Below are 19,296 nucleotides of genomic sequence, written 5' to 3' on the forward strand. Positions count from 1 at the left end.
ACCTGAAAAGTCTTTTAAAATCCGAAAACATAGAAATCCTTTGAAAACCTTTAGAAATAGAGTAAAAACACCTGTAAAAGATATTAAAGTGATCCATAAAAATGGTCAAAATCTGGTGTTATTAACGACGACGAAGAGGTTGTGACGAGTTTGCAGAGTTAAGATGACGAGAAAGAGTTTACGACGACGAGAAAAAGTTTCAATGACAGCTTCTGACAGTCGAGTCGTCTCCGCGGTGAAGTTAGAGCTTGCGGCGGTGGCAGCGGCGATTTTTTGTGAAAAATCTAACCCTAATTTTTTTTTTGCAGGTGTTAGGCAAAATTTCGGTGGGTTAAGAGAAATTCCGGTGTGGGTGACGAAATTCCAGTGAGGGTGAAGAATTTGCGGTGAGTCATGGTTATTGTATGGTCAATTTCTTCATAACATTGTGGTCGATTTGTTTAGTTTCATGCTAGATTTAAATGGTATAGTATAGTTTGGTAAACTTGGTTATAAATGATAGAATTTTGGTTTGGTATACTTGTTCATAAATGATAGATACTGGTAGACTTATTTGTATACTGGTAGATTTAAATGGTATAGTATAGTTTGGTAGACTTGGAGATACAGTTTTCAATGATATCATGAACAACTCTCAGGTAAGCTTGCTTTTATTTGGTAGATTTGCTGTGTAGTTTGGTAGATTTGTTTGTTAATGATTGTAGAGTTATCGTTTTAATATGGTAGATTTTTAGTTGTATATTTGAACTTAACATATGAATGATGACATTTGTTTGTTCTTCTCTAATATGTTATACGCTTTGTTGTAGCGGACGAGTCTCCGATGGAATTTGTGGCATCAATCCGGCGTGTTATTATACATATTATAGATATAGATTTGGTAGATTTGTTTTTAAACTGATGGTAGACTTGTTATTGGACGAAAGGTAGGCTTATTATGTATGTCGAGCTCTAATGATGGTAGATTTATATTGTTTTGTACATCAAAACGGTATCCTTTTTGGTCAGTTGTTATTAGGACTTATTGCTGTAACTATACTTTCAAAGGACCATGCTTTTTTTTGCATGATGTTGGTCCTTTGAAAGTTTGGTATATTTGTTGTCTAAACCATAAAATATTTTACATCAAATACAATTAATACAAGAGAGTTCGAAAATGCAGAAAATCGTACAAGTCTAATAGATCGATTATTACAAGAGATTTCGAAACAAGTTGTACATTTCTTGGCATTACACTATTCGCATAAGCATGTTGTAAGTAGTTTGTTTAGTAAAAGGGATGACATAGGTAGATATAGGTGAAGTTTATCTTACTTAAGCGGTGGCTATGATATGTACACAAGAGATTTTATCAAGATCAAGCCTACCACGTACATATTTTTTCTTTCAATGTGTACTTGCCAACTGAATATATATCCATTGAAATATACGTTAATAGAAAGGTTAATAAAAAAATTCATGTAAGAAAATAAATCTACCATCGTTACAATAAATCTACCATAAAACACTAAAACATTTCATACTTAGCAAAATTGGATGTCTGGTTTTTCCATAGAATTGAGAATAAATATGGGCAAAAATGTTATTTCCCATAATTAAAAAGTCAAATGTTTACCACACAAAAATATTAATAAGTCTACCATCCTCGAAAAAATTTATAAATCTACAAAACTGAATAATATTTTTTCGAGTAGAGGTAATCTGAGTAAGTACCAAAAACTTTTATAAGTCTACCATGATTGTAAATCAGAAATATTAAATCTACTAAGAATTAATAAATCTACCATACTTGTAAATAAATCTACCACATTATTTACTGAATTTCGATGGTTTTAAATATACCATTACTAATAAATCTACCAAATTCTAATAAAGCTACCATAAATAGTAATAAATCTACCAACCTAAATAATTCTACTGTACATCAAAGTATATAAATCTCTCGCCATTACAAATAAGTCTACCAAATTTTAAGATAAATCTGTCGCCATTATTATTTAAATCTACCCAAAAAGTCAAACACTTACCATAAGTCAACAGAATATTCATAAGTCTACCATTAAAGATAATCATAAGTTTACCATTAAAAATAATAAACCTACCATCAAAAAATTTGTCTACCAACAAAAAATAAGCCGACCATTCTATTCAAATATGTCTACCAAAACAAGTCTACTAAGTTTCAACAAATCTACCTTCTGTCAAATAAATCTAGCAACAAAAACTTGCGTTGACCAAATTTTAACAAGTCTACTACAAATATTGGTAGACTTATGTCTAATTTCGCGCTACTTTTTGCTTACATGGCATATAAAAAGTAATGGCATTTTCGTAATAATTTTTTTCCATCAAAGCCCAAAAGGGCATGATCGGTATACGAGGTTACTCTAGTATAAAAAATAAAAGTGTGTCAAACTATTAATAAACATAGGTTTGGAGGATACTTTAATAATCGTCCCTAGAAAATCATACATCTTATTGCCTCTTGTAGATTTGATAAGCTCAGTCATCCTAATCTGTCGTTATCAATTCAATACTTGATCAATGTCATTGATTTTCAGCATTTTTATGAAAATGGAGGTCTTGGAAGAATTTACTTGGCCATAGATTTCCTGATGAATGAGTGGATGGTTTTGAATTATTTTTGTCCTTTGACATATGATGTAACCGCTCAAAATCCAAATCTTAAGGTGATATAGTAGTCTGATAGTAATTTAATGTATATATAGCTAAAACTGTATATTGGGGATTTTGGGGATGTATATATAGCTAAAACTGCTAAGCTCGAAATTTGAAATGAAAAATTTAGGAGAAGCTAAGAAGAGTTTGGGGATGGAAATACATCGAGATAGAGAAAAAAGTACTATGTCCTTATCTCAAGGGGGTTATCTAATAAAAGTGTTGGATACATTCAAGATGGATCAGTGTAAATCAGTCTCAACACCACTAGGCGCTCATTTCAAACTGAAATCTGCCACAGAGAAGGAATTCAGAGAACAAGAAGACGAAATGAAGTCCATTCCTTACTTACTCAAGTGCAGTTGGAAGTATCATGTACGCAATGATTGGTATTCGGGTTGATCTTGCATATCCAGTTACTATGATTAGTCGGTTTATGAGGAAGCCTCTAAAGGATCACTGGCAAGCAGTGAAATGGGTCATGAGGTACATCAAAGGATCAACAGAGAGGAAGCTGGTGTTCAAGAAATAAAAGGAGTTCATCATAAGGGGATGCTGTGACTCAGATTTTGCTGCAGACTTGGATCGGAGAAGATCCATTGGTGCTTATGTATTCACGGCAGAAGGTGGTACAATCAGATGGAAATCAAATTTACAAAAGGTTGTTGCTTTGTCCACAACGGAGGCTGAGTATATGGCACTATCAGAGGCTCCAAAGGAAGCGGTTTGGTTAAAAGGTCTGATGGAGGAGATGGGGTTCCATTAAGGACCTGTTGAAGTGTTTTGTGATTCTCAGAAAGCTATATCCTTATCATAGAATGCTGTGTTCCATGAAAGAACAAAGCATATAGCACAAAAGTACCATTTCGTTCGTGACTTGATTGCAGATGGTTTGGTGAAGGTGGCCAAGATTTCGACCTTGTACAATCTGGCAGATATATTAACAAAGGCATTACTTGTGGGGAAGCTCCAAGAAGCTCTGGAGCTGCTCCAAGTTTCCAAGAACTGACGGAAGTCATGAGAATTCGGGAGGAATCCAAGAACTAGAATCAAAATACTCAAATCCAGCGTGGAGTTTTGTGAGTGTTATGTATTTGAGTCAAGAGAAGATGAAGATTTCTTGTCTCAAGACTAAGTCCAAGAGAGACTCTAATGCATGAAGAAGGTTTCGTCTAGAAGAAATGGATCAAAAGAGACGAAGCCCACAAGCCTTGTAACCCGACAAACCCATTTTGAGGAGATAAGAAGATCATGTGGCGTGCGCGTGAGGTTTTCCAAAAACAGAATCAAAGCAGTGATGGTCGGTAAAGACTCTGTTTCTATCAGAATTAGAAATGGTGTAGAGCCAAAGTTTGGACTATTCTCTAAGGTCGGCAATAGGGTTACAGACTAAAAGCATGCATGGTTTGTAGTAGGTGGTTGTATGAACTATAAAACCAAAGTGATTCTAGTGGATTTTGGGCATCAGATCCCGGCCCGGCGACAGTAGGGCTCAAATTTATGACCTGAAGTCGTTAAATTTGTCATGTATTCTTTTATTTTCTGTTCTGTTTTTCTCATTTCTTCAAAACACAAAACCGATCGAACAACAAACGAGAGAGCGAGAGAGAGAGTAAAGAGAGTAAACAACAAAGTCTTATTGTCTTTAATTGTAACATGGTCTTACATCAAAATTGTAGCACGATCCATTGGTGGAAAGCCTTCAAAGAATGAAAAACTTTTGATGCTTCTGCATGATCTGCAGCGTACTGTTTCTTCCAAAATGGCCTAAAACTTGAAAATATCTGATAAAGGACTAAAAGACAACAAAGACATTTGGAATTGATAAAAAAAGACTAAAAAATAAAGGTTAATAGCCAGTAAAAACCTAGTTTATAAGATAGTATCGAATTAAACACGACAATGTTTCCATGTACTCTGTCCTTCTGTATTTCTAGAAGACAATTCTCAAATGTTGCTCTCCGTTCATAATAAATTGTAATATGAGCTAAGAACAACAAAACTCTTCCCTTCTGGCTTCTTTGGAGAAAAACTGAATGATTTGAATGTCTTCTATTAATAAATTTAGCCAGTCATGAGAGAATCAACCATTGGATGTCTTAATAGAAGCTAAACTTCGAACTCATGTTTGGCTAAATTTATTATAATAGAATCGGAGATGTATAATACTAGATGCATTTGAATTTGTTTCCAGGTGAAGAAGTCAAAAGTTAAGGAATGTGTTCTGCGAAACTCTGGTTTTATTATTTTTAATCCTTCTTGTTTTTACAAGGACTTTAAACAAGTTATGGCAACATTTCCGTTAATAATACCATAAGAGAAGGTTTGACATAGAGCCAACAATACTAATCACTCAATGTTCTTCATTCCAATATCCTTTTTCTATCATATCAAAATAATTCTGATAGAAAATTTGACAAGGACAGAGAGAAATCTGATATTTTTGTTATCGCAATCAAAGAACAAGTATCAGAGATTGATTATCATGTGTGTCGTCCACTTGTCTTTGGTCCTTACCTCTATTCCTCATCGTGCTGATTCATTAGACTTGATTGTGTAGAACTCAACTGCATATATATCATTGTGGCCATTGTGAAGTGATATAGTTTACAAACATGATCAACAACAATAAACTATTATCAAGGTGCGTAACCTCCTCTTCCTTTATTTATTCTTTATTTAAGCACCTTCGTAACCCCCCTCTCGTTGAATAAGAAAACCAACCCGGAAGGGAAACCAAACCGGGTCAAATTTTTCTATTTTACTGAGAAGCAAAACCAGGAGAGAAAGATAGAGGGAGGTTCTTCGGCTCTTGTAAACTAACATTGGACCCTTTGAGAAAAGCAGAGTACCAAAAAGCAGAGGTTTTCGGAGATCTTTGACGTTCCGGGTCACTGAAATCCACATGGTATAATCCGTATGTGTAATTGTAATTGACAAACTCGTACAAATCCATGAACGACCACTGGAAGTAGCCTCTTGTCTCTGACCCATTCCTCACTGATTTGAGCACGGCAGCGATATAAGCATGAAGGTATTCAACTCTTCCCATGTCGTTTAGCGATGAATGGTGGTTGGTAGGTCGACCTGATTATGTGTATTTACAGAGGAACTCTCTCAAGATCCGTAATGTTTGGTAACCAAGTAAAAGAACAATGAGAAGAGAGAGAGAGACAAAGACCGTTTTCAAGAATGTAGACCGGTGGATTGCCATAGTTGTGCTTTATGTATTCCAACACTCCTTCAAGACCCCAAGGAAGTACATCAAACTGTGGATATATGATAAGGAATCAAGATTGATAAGAAAAGTGTTAGGGTAACGAAAACAGGTTTGTCTTTGGAAACACACCTTGACCAATGTAGAATTCCCAAAGGCTGTCCAAGAAAATGAAATAACGTATCAGCTATGGACTCAGGTATGGTAGATTGAGAAAAAAAAACATACAGATCCCAGGAAAGAAAAGCATACGGCTCATTAAAACACTCATGTCTGAAACATAATCCTCGTGGTGGGAATGGGATAAGTGTGCGATGTACATTGTTGTGTAGTGTATGACTCCCAAGAAGTCGAATGAGTCTTTAACGAGATCTGATTCTTCTTTCGAAAAACTTGGCAATCTCTTTCCAACGATTCTCTTCATCACATCAGGATAGTCCCCAAAAACTAGTGGGTGCAGAACCCTGGAATTAAGAGATGAAAATGTTTTTGCCCTTTTCATCAGAGCAGCCGCAGAAGAATTTGAAAATGAACGCAATCTTTTCAAGATGATTGTGTTCTACAAACCAGCCTAAATAGAAATCTTTGGCTCTCTGAGTAGCGATCTTGTTCTCTTCAGAACTAGTAAGAGGAACCATCCAGTATGCAAAACAGGTAATACCTAGAGATCCATTCTGCTTATCCTACAACACCACACGAGAGACAGAGAGAAAAAGAGATAAGAGGTCATTCGAGTATTCAAGAGATCAGGGATAAATGTTAGTGTGTTTGTGTGTACATGTTTCGTGTAAGATTACCTTATACTTTTGTTTATACAATCTCATGGTGGATGCGTGTGCAAGCAACATGTTATGGAGTGCAATATATGGCTCAGTCGAAGAGTTTCCTCTGGAGCAGTTGACCATCCCAAAAGGAGGTGAACAGTGGACAGGAGGTACAAATCCCCAGTCATAACCTCCCATTGCTAGCATATTGGGCTCATTAATTGTTGACCAGAATTTCACTTCCTTCCCAAACTCTCTGAAGCAAACGTCTGCAAAAGCCGTGAAGTCATCACTGCAATATGATTATAGCACACACTTCACTTAGAGAGTCATATAAGTAGAGTCAAATTTTAACAAAAATGTTGGCCTCACATGATTTTGCGGTCAATCCATCCTCCATATTCATCTTCAAGAGCCTGAGGGAGATCATTGTGATACAATGTAACATGTGGCTCAATTCCTGTACTCCCCCGTTCATGCCATGCAGAGAACCAAAACAAACTCAATTCATTTTCTTCCAAGACACAGAACATAATCACGTCACATGGTTGATGATGAGAAAGCATAATCTTACCATGTCTTCTGAACTCATTTATGAGGTTTTTGTAGAACCGTAAGCCCTTTGGATTCACAGGACCTCTTCCACCTGACAAACCCAAACGAAAAAAATAACACGATTAAAAACTCTATGCAAGGTAACAAAATCCAGAGTTCTTGGCAAAGAAACACACACACACACATACTTGGTACAAGCCGCGACCACGAGATGGAGAGTCGGAATGCATCTAAACCCATGTCATACATGAGCCTTACATCCTCCTGCAACATTACCATTGTTCATAGCTGATTATCATCAAATTTTGAGCACCAAACAAATTTAAAAACAGAGGAACATGAGTCCATTGACAAAACCTTATATCTATGATACCCATCACAGGCTATATCTCTGGTGGGTCCAGCATCTGCATCGTTAGGAAGATTGATTGTGAGTTACATGGAATTCTAACTCAAATTCGTTTTTGTGAAGGAGCTTACTAGAGTGAACAAATGTATCCCAGATGCTAGGCATCTTTCCGTCTTCATCAACAGCTCCTTCCCACTTTCCAAGATCAAAACCAATTTTTTCCCGATCACCAAAAAATCGATTTCGAACTTCTGAAATCAAATTTAGTTCGAATTGCAAACCTGAAAAGCAGACAAAGCGGATCCGAATACGAATCCCTCCGGGAAATCGTTCCTGCTGTAAACATCGCTGCATCTCCCGGAATACAAAGCCAGAAAAATGGTAATCAGAAACAAAACCTGTTCCATCTCTTCTTAGCTTCTCTTCTCGCTCCAAAGGTCTTGAAAGTAATACCCAAACCGCCAGAGAAACTACACGACGGAGAAGAAAAAGAACGATCGACATCGCCGGTAAACTCTACGGTTTGCATTTGATTACTGGCACTGAATCCCAAAATCGGAATCCAAATCGGAATCGTTATGTTTCTTTTTGACACTGACGGAATTTTAAATATCTCACAAATTCGCCCACATAGATTAATATGGTACCTCTAAACCCCAAAACCTTATTATTCAAATCCTTTTCGCATCATCTTAAGTAATAAACCTAATAAATATGGGTTTTTTTTTGAAAAAACGAACAAATATGAGTTTCATAAAGGATCTTTTCGAAGTTGTACCTATTTTTCTTTGAAGAAAATACCAAAAATAGTTTTATGAGAGAAATGTACCTTATTTGTGCAACATCACCAAGAACAGTATGTTCATGAAGTGAATCCATTCTTAAGTCTTAACCACCAGAGATATATATAAGCATCCGTTATTAACCACCACATTATGTATATATAAATATATATATGCTGAATGTGTAATTTTCCATTGTATTCTTTGTTTGTTATTTGTCTTTTTTGTCATATTAGTTGGTCTATTAACCACGTTAGATAGAATCAGTCAAATCGATTTCTCGTCAATTAATTCATGTGACTTCGAGTGCAGCTCCAGTTCGTTTGCTGCATCTTACGGTTCGAGCGGGTTCATTATTCGGCATTTGTTTTATGTCCTCTTTAAAGCTACCTTCCATTGTAGTTGTATTTTTTTTTATAGTTTTTGTATTTCTTTGTTTTTATGTCAAATTTTGAAAATTGTGTAATATTTAGCATATTACCACCAAAAAAATAAAAACAAAATTGTGCGATTTTAGTTTTTTTTGTACTCCATAATTGCTAAATCAGCCTTCCTCCTAATTTAAACTTTGGTGTTTTCTGTTTAGATGGAAAAAAATGTTTTAAAGAGAGAAAATAGAGAGAACTTTTTAATAAATTTGTTTGGATGATTACAAAAATGACTGATCCCACCTCTTTATATTATGAAAATCACTTCTAAACTAGACGGTTCAGATAAATATGATTTAATGATTAAGTTTGATTCTTGATCTTTTAATATTTATTACATTGTTTACAACTCTTTAAACTTCTCCAAAATTTACACAAGATTGTAAGAATTATAGCGAATTCCAAAAAATAAACTAAGTGAATATTGTCCAAAAATGGTTTAGTGTTGGATCCAAAACCTGCCACATCCGAACCATTAAGGAATTAGATTTAAAGAAAAAAATAGACTATGACATAGACACATAGTATGTCACTTGTCACATAACAAGGATTTTACCACTATGACAATCGACTGTAGTCATCTTCATGACTTTCTTCTAAACGTACATAATTAATAACTTCTCTTACTGTTAAACAAAAGATAAACCTTGAGTTAACAATTGATTGATCATTAATATTCTTCGTAAATTTGTTGTTAAGTCAATTTTACTGTAGATTTTGTAAGCTAAATTAGCCAATTTAATTTTTTTGGTCTGATATTTCTTATTTCTTTTGTGAACAGCCGTTCTTTTGGTGGTTTTCTTCTTCACAAATCTAGCATCTTGTTTTTTCTTCAAAGATATGTTCATTAGTCATTAATCATATGAAACACTTGTGTGGTGGACTGAGACCTTTATGTACAAGCGCCTAAAGCCAATGGTTACTAGTTTTAGATATTTTGTTATGTCGGCCATGTAGTTTTTAGGTGGAATTATAATGGAATTGAACTTAATATATACAAATGAATCTATTTTAAAGGAATTCAAATTTGTGTTTCAGGAGTGAGCATAAGAAGGATATCTTAGATTTTTTAAAAAATACGAACTCAGGTATCTTTATTATAAAACTTGACCAACTCTCTCCAGCTGATCGCCACATCAATCATTGGAGAGAGTGCCACGTGACAACTTAAATTTTAATAAAAAAACGTTAATGTTTCGATTCGATTTCCCCCAATCGTCTTCTTCATCAAGCCAGAGGGAATGATTAAAAAGAAATCTCAGGAAATCTACGAACAGGCTCAAGAGCAGCAGCGGTGGCATCAATCTTCACCTTAGATCGCTTGGTGGGCCGTGGAGATGACGACGCTTCAGGAGAAGAAGAAGAACAGAAACACTTCGAAGCGGAAGAGCTACGTCTCGTCATATCTCACATGAATTAGTGGACGGAAAAAAAAAATTAATTACTTACCTCGATTTCTTTGTGTGTGACGGTCATCGTTTGGCAATCAATCAGGTTATGTAAATTCCTTCGACGGATCTACTTTTCATTTCATATAGATCGATGATTAAAGTTTTTTTGGTTTTTATATTACTTTTCTCTATTAGATTTCCGGTCAAGCTTGCGATCCTTCATTTCCAATTTCACCATGTAAGTTCGTTCTTCTTCGAGCACTTCTCTAGATTCTGCGTTATAAATTATAATCCTATCAAGCACGGAAATTGGTAATAAATTACTTCTTCTCTCTTCTAATTATAGTCTGTGCTTGACATATTTATATTTCTCCGTTCATTACATCACTTACAATTTACTTCTTCTCTCTTCTAATATGCTAGACTTGAGCTATCCCCTGTAATTATCTGATAAAATAATGAGCTGACGAAGAACTATCTGAATCCTTACTCATAGTAAACTGAATTTTTCTCTTGACTAAGATGTACGATGACTTATTGCACACATCATTTTGTAGTTTGTTGAGTAGCTCTCTCCATTTTTGAAGGGTATATCTGTGTATGTTCGTCAGAGTTGCAGAATAAAAATGAGAATTTGAGCTTCATCCCTTTAACAGCACTACTTTGAGAACAGTGCGGTCTTTCATTGTTATGAACATTTCATTGCTACTAGGCCATAATCTTAGGGTTTTTGTTTAAAAAATTGATGTTCCACCCTAATGGTTGCTGTAATTCCGATAATTACAAGGCAGATGCGGAAGTTGTTGATCCGAAAAAGTGCCTCGAGGAATCTTGCAAACCAAAATGTGTGAAGCCACTGCTTGAATATCAGGTGAATCCGTTTACATTCAACTTCAGCTGGCTTTTGGTTATAACCTTGTATTGCAAAATATGAGTATGCTGACATCAAGAGGAGCGGTTTCTTCCGGCGCTTACACCACATGGTGTGGAGTGTGGTTTCAGACGAATAACATTTTGTTGTTGTGATTCAGGTGTGCGTCAAGAGGATCCAAGATGATGAGTCTGGCCACAAACATTGCGCTGGCAGTATTTTGATTACTGGCATTGTGTTGAAAAATGTGTAAGTGTTTGACTGGTTTTTTTTTTCTGTATACACCTAAAAAATTGAACTCTAAGATGACAATCGTATTGTTGATCTGCAGGTCGGACCTAAGCTGTTTAAAAAACTAGGCGGCGGTGGAACCGGCGGGGTCTTCGTCAGCGAGCAAGGTTCCGAACGAAAATCAAGGACCGGCTTCGGTTAAAGAAAAAGGCTCTCGCCTCAACTTAGATAACATTATATACTACCATATGTGTAGGATGTGTAGTCATCAAAAAGGCTCGCTTAAAGAAAAATCATCCATGAAATTCTTTTGCTTAAGATCAAAGGAAACTGCTTATAGAAAAAGACGGCACTTACCTCGGTGTAGTTATCACGGGAAACAAAAGTAAGCAGATAAATTTTTGGTGTTCTGCATTTTCAGCCAGACCTTGATTGATGTATGGATCTTTAATTGGGGGATCGATATATGTTGGAAGTACTTTAGTGGTTTAAGAACTTAGATAGTGTCCCACATTTCTAAATTATTTTTAAATAAAATAATACAAACTGTTACAGTATATGGGTATGAAGAACTCTGTTTCTTTGTGATATTGTTGGATTAATGTCTCAAGTTCATAAACTCTTGGCCAGTCTCTTAAAATGGTCGTGTTTGGTGTAAAAGAGGTTCACTCTTTTGATGTTGGACTCCTAAATGAATTTTACTGTCCATATTCTCGATTGGTTGGCTAGCTTTGAACGGGTAGATTAGGATGATGAACTATCTTGAGAAAAGATCTAACTAAAGACGCGTGATTTTCACTTGCGAAAAATCATTCAAAGGAGATGGAAGTAAATATTCTCTAGAGGAAATATAATATTTCTAGCAAAGAGATATTGAGACGATGAGTCATTTTGTCTTTTTCACGCTTACAAACTTTAACAAGTTTGATTTTCTACGATCGTTTTTCCCTACGTAAAAAATCATGTAAGAAGTTAATCCTTGCTTTTTACACATATTGGTGGTTGTAGTTGTCTATATTGGCCACTTTTTTTCTAAACATCTTAGTTTAAAAGAAGAAAAAAAAAGGTATTAAGATTTTTAGGATTACTAAAAGCACAAAATGGCCATTAAAAATTCATTAAAATATTTTAATCTATAATGAAAACTATTAAAAAAATATGTAAAAAAAACATCCACGCGTAGCGTCGTAGCGTGGGCCAACACCTAGTTTATTATATAAAAGTTGAATTGTGTCTCACAATCTTGACACATCAGCATCTATAATTTTGACACATCAGCCAAAAAAAAAAATTCAAATTCTTATTTGATGGTCAAACTTCTACTCAGATTAATTTTTAATTCTTGAAGTTAGATTTATTTATTGTGTGTTTCACATATCTTTTGGTAAAAGCAAAAAAAAAAACATGTCCACAACTCAAAACAGGCAAAAACTTTACATCTGTCAAAATGAAGATGAAATTCGCTTTGAATTATCCTCCACTATGTTTGATACGTACGTAAACTAATTTTTACTTTCTCTTCTGGTTCATTCTCTATCATAATTATATTAATTTGTTAGTTCTGACTCAGTTATTTAGACAATTCTTTTATATGAAGCATCACTTGTTAGAGGTTTGAGAGCTATGAGGAGGAAGCATAGAGTTTTAGGAAAGCAAGAGCTGAGAATGAGAAGAGAGTTAGGGATCAGTTTAGAAAGAACATTTGGAGTTTTGAGAGTGAGGGAAATGGAGAAAATGAGGAGATGAGAGAGAAAGACAATCAGCAAAAGAAAGCGACAAACGAATTGCAAATGAATGTTTTTTTGAAATAATTTGTAAATAAAAATTGCTAAATTGAAACTAGAATTGGTGAAGGATATGGGAGAATTAGAGAGTTGTAAGTCTGAGAAGAAATGCACAGAGAAAGCTCAAGAAAGAATCACAAAAAAGGAAAATGGAAGAGTTAAAAATGGTCGAATTGTTGAAGAAACTAAGAACATACTAGCTGTGTTGAACGAAAGGATTATAGAGCCTACTAATGGAGTGCACGGTCAAGAAAAACAAAATAGTTAATACATTAACTTATAAATTTTTTTTTTTTTTTTTGGTCAAGATATTAATTAATTAATCAACAAAATCAGATAAAGAGTCCAAAGCAAACAAGGATTGCTTGGAGAGTTCATCGGCCTCTACATTTGAGGCTCGAGCGACAAAATCAAAGGAGATAACTCCAAATTGAAGAGAAAGAAAATGAATATCAGCTAGGATAGCAGCGATTTCGTTGTGCGATCCATTTGATTTCACCAGGTTGATAAGGGAGAGAGAATCAGAGAAAACATGGAGTTCTTCGCATCTATTTCGAGATGCAACTTCCAGCCCTGCTTTCAGTGCCCAAGCTTCCGCTGCCAACGCTGAATTAACAAATCTCCGTGAAGAGGTAGCGACTTGTCGATGGATCTGGTTGGATTGAAGAACGGCGCCGAATCCACTATTCAGAGATTGGGGATTCCACGCCGCATCAACGAAGAGCAGAAAACCCGATGAAAAGGACTCCGGTGGCCTCGGCGGAGGAGGCTTAGAAGGCGGAGTCTGGTGAAGGTGGGTTTGAGCGATCTGCCATGCTTTTGCTTCCTGAACCGCTTTGAGGATGGACTCTCGGTAAGTGAGGATTCTTTCTCCGAAATACAACTGATTTCTTGCTGTCCATATATTCCAACAAATCCATGCCGCCAAATCAGCCTGAAAAATTCCAGTTGGTGGCAGGGTTATCAGGTTTTTTGCAGCGGCAATGAAATCCAGTTCGTCACCATTGAAGAATTGAGGTGGAAGGATCACAGGGCTTTCGTTCCACACTGCACGAGCAAAAGGGCAGTCTCGGAGCACATGTAGCGAAGTCTCCAAGGCACCACATCTCCTCCAGTTATCATCCACTTGTAGGCCACGGCGGGTTAACTGTTGACCCACCGGGAGGGCTCCAACAGCTGCTTTCCAGAGGAGACTCTTTATTTTTGGTAAAGCCTTCACTTTCCAAATATTTCTCTGCCAATTGAAACTGCGGAAAGCCTCCGACGTTTCCTCCGTTCTCATAATTCCGTAACCCGTTTTCACTGAATACTCACCATTTTTTTCAGGCAACCACATCATTTCATCTTCACGGGAGATTGAACTCATAGGAAGGGTGCGGATGCAGTGCTCAAAGGTCGGGATGCGTCGTCTAACTTTGTTCCAATCCCACAGGTTAGATTCTCTAATCATGAAATCTGAAACTCGAAAGTTCTGGGTAGCTAATGGGGCTGGGCCAATAGGTTTCATAGGGACAGAGGTTGATAACCATGAATCTGACCATACCTTGATCTTTTCTCCATTTCCCACTCTCCAGCCCAGACCTTTAGTGATAATCTCTCTTCCTATCATAATGCTACGCCAGCCATGAGAAGGGTTGGACCCCAGCGAGCATTCCATGAAGGAAGATTGAGAGCAGTACTTCCCAAGTAGGACTTTTTCTAGGAGGGATGATGGTTTACGAATCAATCTCCAGCCTATTTTAGCTAGGAGTGCATCAATAAACGCAATTAGGTCTCGGAAACCCAATCCTCCACAATTCTTTGGTTGGGTTAGCTTATGCCATGCCAACCAGCTCATTTTCTTCTTATCGGGCTTGTCATCCCACCAGAAACGGGTCAACACCGATTGTATCTGCTTGCATAGGGATACTGGAATTTTGAAACATGACATTGAATAGTTAGGCATAGAGGATAGGACCGACTTTAGCAGGACTTGTTTTCCAGCGGGGGAGAGGAAACGGGTGGGGAGTCGGTGAGATCGTTGCCTGATCCGATCTACCAGCGATGCAAAAATGTCCCTCTTTTTTCTGCCAAAATTTTCGGGAATGCCTAAATACTTGCCGTTGCCTCCTTCTTGGTGGATACGTAGCTCCCTTTTCGCTCGAGCACGCTGAGACTGAGGAGTTTTGGACGAAAAGGTGACGTAGGACTTTCGAAAGTTGATGCATTGTCCTGATACAGCCTCATATTGGCGAAGAATAGAAGCTAATTTCCGACAGCTTTCCACATTAGATCTACAGAAGAACATTGTGTCATCTGCGAACAGAAGGTGATTCACTCGTGGGCTATTTCTAGACACCCGAATCCCCTGTAGACTATCATCCTGTTGCGCCTTCTTGCATAACCCAGATAACACTTCAGTGCAAAGTATAAATAGATACGGGGATAAGGGATCTCCCTATCGCAACCCTCGTGATGGCACTACTCTTCCTTGTGGACCACCATTGATCAGAAAGGAGTAAGTAACCGTTGAGACGCATTGCATAGTCCATCTAATCCAGGTGGGGTGGAAGCCTAATCTCTGTAAAACCGCTTCGAGGAAATTCCATTCGATTCTATCGTACGCTTTACTCATGTCAGTTTTAACTGCCATGGCTCCTCGTTTCTTCGCTTTGGAGATTCGAAGGTAATGGAGCGTCTCATGTGTAATCAGAACATTATCCGAAATGGCCCGACCTGGAACGAATGCAGTCTGGCTTTCCGATATCATCAGGGGAAGGATTGGTTGCAATCTTTTAGTAAGGATTTTGGCCACTATTTTATAGAACACATTGCAAAGGGCAATGGGTCTATAATCCGCAACAGTGCGAGGACCAGATCCATTGGGAATGAGGCGTACATGGGTCTGGTTCATATTCGTTGGAAAGTCTCCTGATGTGAAGAAAAGTTGAACTTCCTTCACAATATCCGGTCCGACTATATTCCAATATGAATGAAAGAAGCCCGAAGAGAAGCCATCAGGACCCGGCGCTTTACTTGCCTTGATCGCCAACACTGCATGCTTTATTTCCTCAGCATTTGGGATGCGAGTCAAATCAGTGTTCATCTCTTCCGAGATGCATGGTTCCAAAACTTCATTAACGAGTTTAAGATCTCCTGTTGCAGTGGACGTAAATATCTCCTGAAAATAGTCTGAGATGATTCTGGTAAAGTGGTGTTCTTCATAGTGGGAACGGCCATGTTGATCTTCTAAAACTGTAAAGCGATTGCATGTTCTTCTTCCTCGGGTGATCGCATGAAAGAATCCAGTATTTCTGTCCCCACTGTGGAGCCACTGAATGCGGCTTCTCTGCTGCCAAAATTGTTCCTCCTCACGGTATGCTTTGTCTAGGATCGCAGAGAGTGCGCCAATGGTCTCAGAGTCAGGAATATCTGCAGAAAGAGCTGCCTCTAGTGCTAGCTGAGTCTCAGAAATGATCTTAGCACTATTGAAGTTCTGTCTCTTAGTCCAATTAATAATTTCTCGTCTGCATTCAGATATTTTCACCGCCACCGAGCTAGCTGATGAATTATCCCAGGTATTTGCGACCAGCTGAGTTATTTCATCTTTTTCCCTCAATCGATTATCAAATCTAAACATCCCTTTACGTTTCACTCTTGAGTCATCGACGTAAGTAATCACAGGTCTGTGGTCGGATCCCTCGTAACGCAGGTATTCAGATCTGCCAGAGGGAAATTCTTCAATCCAAGCATCGTTCGAGAGAGATCGCCAACTCTATGCATGAACGAGTTGAAAAAATATTAATTGAAAAAAGACCCGTGTATATACATGGGTATTCATCTAGTTTAGATCTAAAAAAGAGCTAAACCTAATCAAATTTATTAGATCAAAACTAATCAAATTTACTTTCATAAATATATCAGGACAGATTTATTATGTGAAGAACGTAATTGTCTTATCATATATAACAGCATATTTATCCGAATTTCTGAAGAGAGAAAATATCAAGCTTCTCCGCTATATTAGGTGGCTCATTTGGTTCAAACTACGGTGTCTTGGCCTCTTCAATTTTTTTTTTTTTTGGGTTTTAATGAGCATCAGCAATGCAAGTATCTCTAATGGGGTTTTTAAGTAATACTCCCTCTTTTCAGAATTATTTGATGTTTTAGGAGGGTTTTTTGTTCAGAATTATTTGATGTTTCACTTTTCAATATAAAGTTTAATGAATTTTTATTGTTTTTGACTTTTTATATTCTGTAGATTGTTTTTTGGCTGAATTATATTTTAATGAATTATATATAATATTTTTAGTGTAGAAAAAATAAAAATTAAATGAATTCTTAATCTGTGTGCAAAAACCTTGAATATCAAATAATTCTGAACAAAAATAGTATAATATTATTAATGTTGTGTTAAGAACCTCAATTTAAAATTTAAGATTATGTAGCCTTTAATGCAAAAACTCTGGAGTTCTTAAAAAAATTATAATTTAGATTTGATCGAAAATGCTTGCAGGGATAGAAGAAGAGGAGGAGCTTGAGCTGTGATTAGCAGCAGATCTAGAGGCGGAGGAGGAAGGGGGCATGCTGGTGGAATCGTCTTTGGCTTCGGCGGCAGAGGAGGAGGATACAAAGAGGAGATGGAGCATGTTAGGAGGAGGACGATGGTGGACGGTTGTTAACAGCGGTAGCCAGTGGCGGACCCTGGATTAATTTTTAGGGGTTCAAAATATAACACTAATGAAAAATAATGAAAGAAAAATTAAAAAATAATTATATTGGGGAGATCAAACTTATGTAAGGGGGTCAAACGTGAGCTAAATTAACCTAATGATCTACAAAAATGATAGTTACACGTAACAAAACTACTAATATACGAATTTAACCTGTGTTATGTGACACTCCATTCTATAACGTGGGTCTGCCTCTGGCGGTGGCTTTGGAGGGCCTCCAAATGCCTCCTTTAGATGTAAGTCTTTGTGTATGTATAGGTTTGGCAATCAAATTAATATTTTGTATAAAAGAGATTCTTTATAACAAAAATACCATATAAATACTGGGAAATAATGCTAGTCACGAGAGAAGTCGTAATGGATTGACACGTATCCCTTAAGAATCGTTTCTTACGGGCCTTATTTAAGATGCAGTCCTTAAGAATTTTTTTTTGTTTAATTATTTTGGTACCTAAGAATTCCTAAATCCACAGCTAAGAACCGGCGTTGTGGGTGCTCTAGGGCTCTTCAAGTTGTTATTGATTCTTTTAGTTTTAGGTTCTATTTCTTGGCTTTTAACTAAAAAATGTATGAAATTTCACGTATACTTGATAAAACTCAAAAACACTATTCCCTTGGACTTACAGTTGATTTAGAACTGAAGATTTCAGAAAATAATTGATTTATACCGAACCATAGTGTTGTGTTGTTTCATACTTGAAAAAGAATGTTTGTCTGATTCATACCCGTATTCCAAATATTAGAACAATTCATACATTATTAGTAACAGTGTTATTGTGGTCGTTACACATACGTCATTTTATCGAAACTGTGGGTCAGTGTAATTTTTTTCTTCTTCCTCCTTTCTTTTTCATTGCGACAAATTTTGATTTGGGGGTAGGGTTTGTTGTTCTTCTTCTTCTCGACCCTTTTCAGTTTCCAATAGCAATGCGCCTATGTTGCCTCGCCGAACAATGGAATCATGGCATGTTAGTTTATCTGGAGTTTTCAAATGAACCGAGAAATGTGTACTGTTGATTAAGCACAAGTTCAATCCATTAGGAAAGTGGATAGAAAGTATTTGTTTGTCACACCATATAATCTACCGCCAACTCTATGCATGAAAGAGAATTCTTATTTCTCACCATACTTGTTCCCGATCCAGATCATTCTCGTAGATCATAGTGTTTTTACAGTCTATTAGTATGTTATTATCACTTTGACTTTGTCTCTTCGTATCTCTCAATCCATTGTATCTTCTCCTAGTTTTCCTCTCTTGCTTGACTTGTCTCTTAGATTTCAGAAGTCCTTGTATATATAAATTCTCCTCTGCTCTTATGAATAAAATCATCAGTTCACAATATCTCTTTATGGTATCACATCAACTTCTGATCCAAATTATTCTTCTTCCTCTTTTTCTTTCTTTCCTCTTCGTTCCTTTTCCCTTCTTTCTCAATGGCATCTGACTCTTCTCCAAACTCTTCTGCTACAGCCGAATCGGCTCCTATCTTCAATGTCTCGGATCTTAAGAGCACACTGATATCGCTTAAAATG

General features: G+C 36.8%; 1 protein-coding gene and 2 pseudogenes across 1 annotated transcript; 1 reads left to right on the forward strand and 2 right to left on the reverse strand.

The window, feature by feature from the left end:
* Nucleotides 1-5,227: 5,227 nt before the first annotated feature.
* LOC18014424 (beta-glucosidase 3) lies at nt 5,228-7,971 on the reverse strand. Its single transcript, XM_024154294.1, has 12 exons — nt 7,846-7,971; nt 7,696-7,759; nt 7,573-7,622; nt 7,404-7,479; nt 7,235-7,306; nt 7,033-7,120; nt 6,694-6,952; nt 6,464-6,579; nt 6,149-6,360; nt 6,029-6,054; nt 5,861-5,948; nt 5,228-5,766 (listed from the first exon to the last, which is right to left on the reverse strand). The coding sequence occupies exons 1-12, from the start codon at nt 7,969-7,971 to the stop codon at nt 5,441-5,443; spliced, it is 1,503 nt and encodes a 500-aa protein (XP_024010062.1). The 3' UTR covers nt 5,228-5,440.
* Nucleotides 7,972-10,910: 2,939 nt separating this feature from the next.
* Nucleotides 10,911-11,297, forward strand: LOC18014425 (annotated as a pseudogene).
* A 2,073-nt stretch (nt 11,298-13,370) lies between these two features.
* Nucleotides 13,371-18,561, reverse strand: LOC112085404 (annotated as a pseudogene).
* Between the last annotated feature and the right edge of the window lie 735 nt (nt 18,562-19,296).

This window comes from Eutrema salsugineum, unplaced genomic scaffold (genome assembly GCF_000478725.1).
Source record: "Eutrema salsugineum unplaced genomic scaffold, Eutsalg1_0 scaffold_3, whole genome shotgun sequence".
Lineage (NCBI taxonomy): Eukaryota > Viridiplantae > Streptophyta > Magnoliopsida > Brassicales > Brassicaceae > Eutrema > Eutrema salsugineum.

Bases quoted from the DNA above. Each gene is read 5' to 3' on its own strand.
- LOC18014424 (XM_024154294.1), bottom strand. From the start codon at position 7,971: ATGGAACAGGTTTTGTTTCTGATTACCATTTTTCTGGCTTTGTATTCC. The intron at 6,953-7,032 runs GTGAGGCCAACA...ATCATATTGCAG, and splicing joins TGGATTGACCGCAAAATCAT to TGATGACTTCACGGCTTTTG. The intron at 5,949-6,028 runs GTGTGTTTCCAA...ATATATCCACAG, and splicing joins GGAATTCTACATTGGTCAAG to TTTGATGTACTTCCTTGGGG.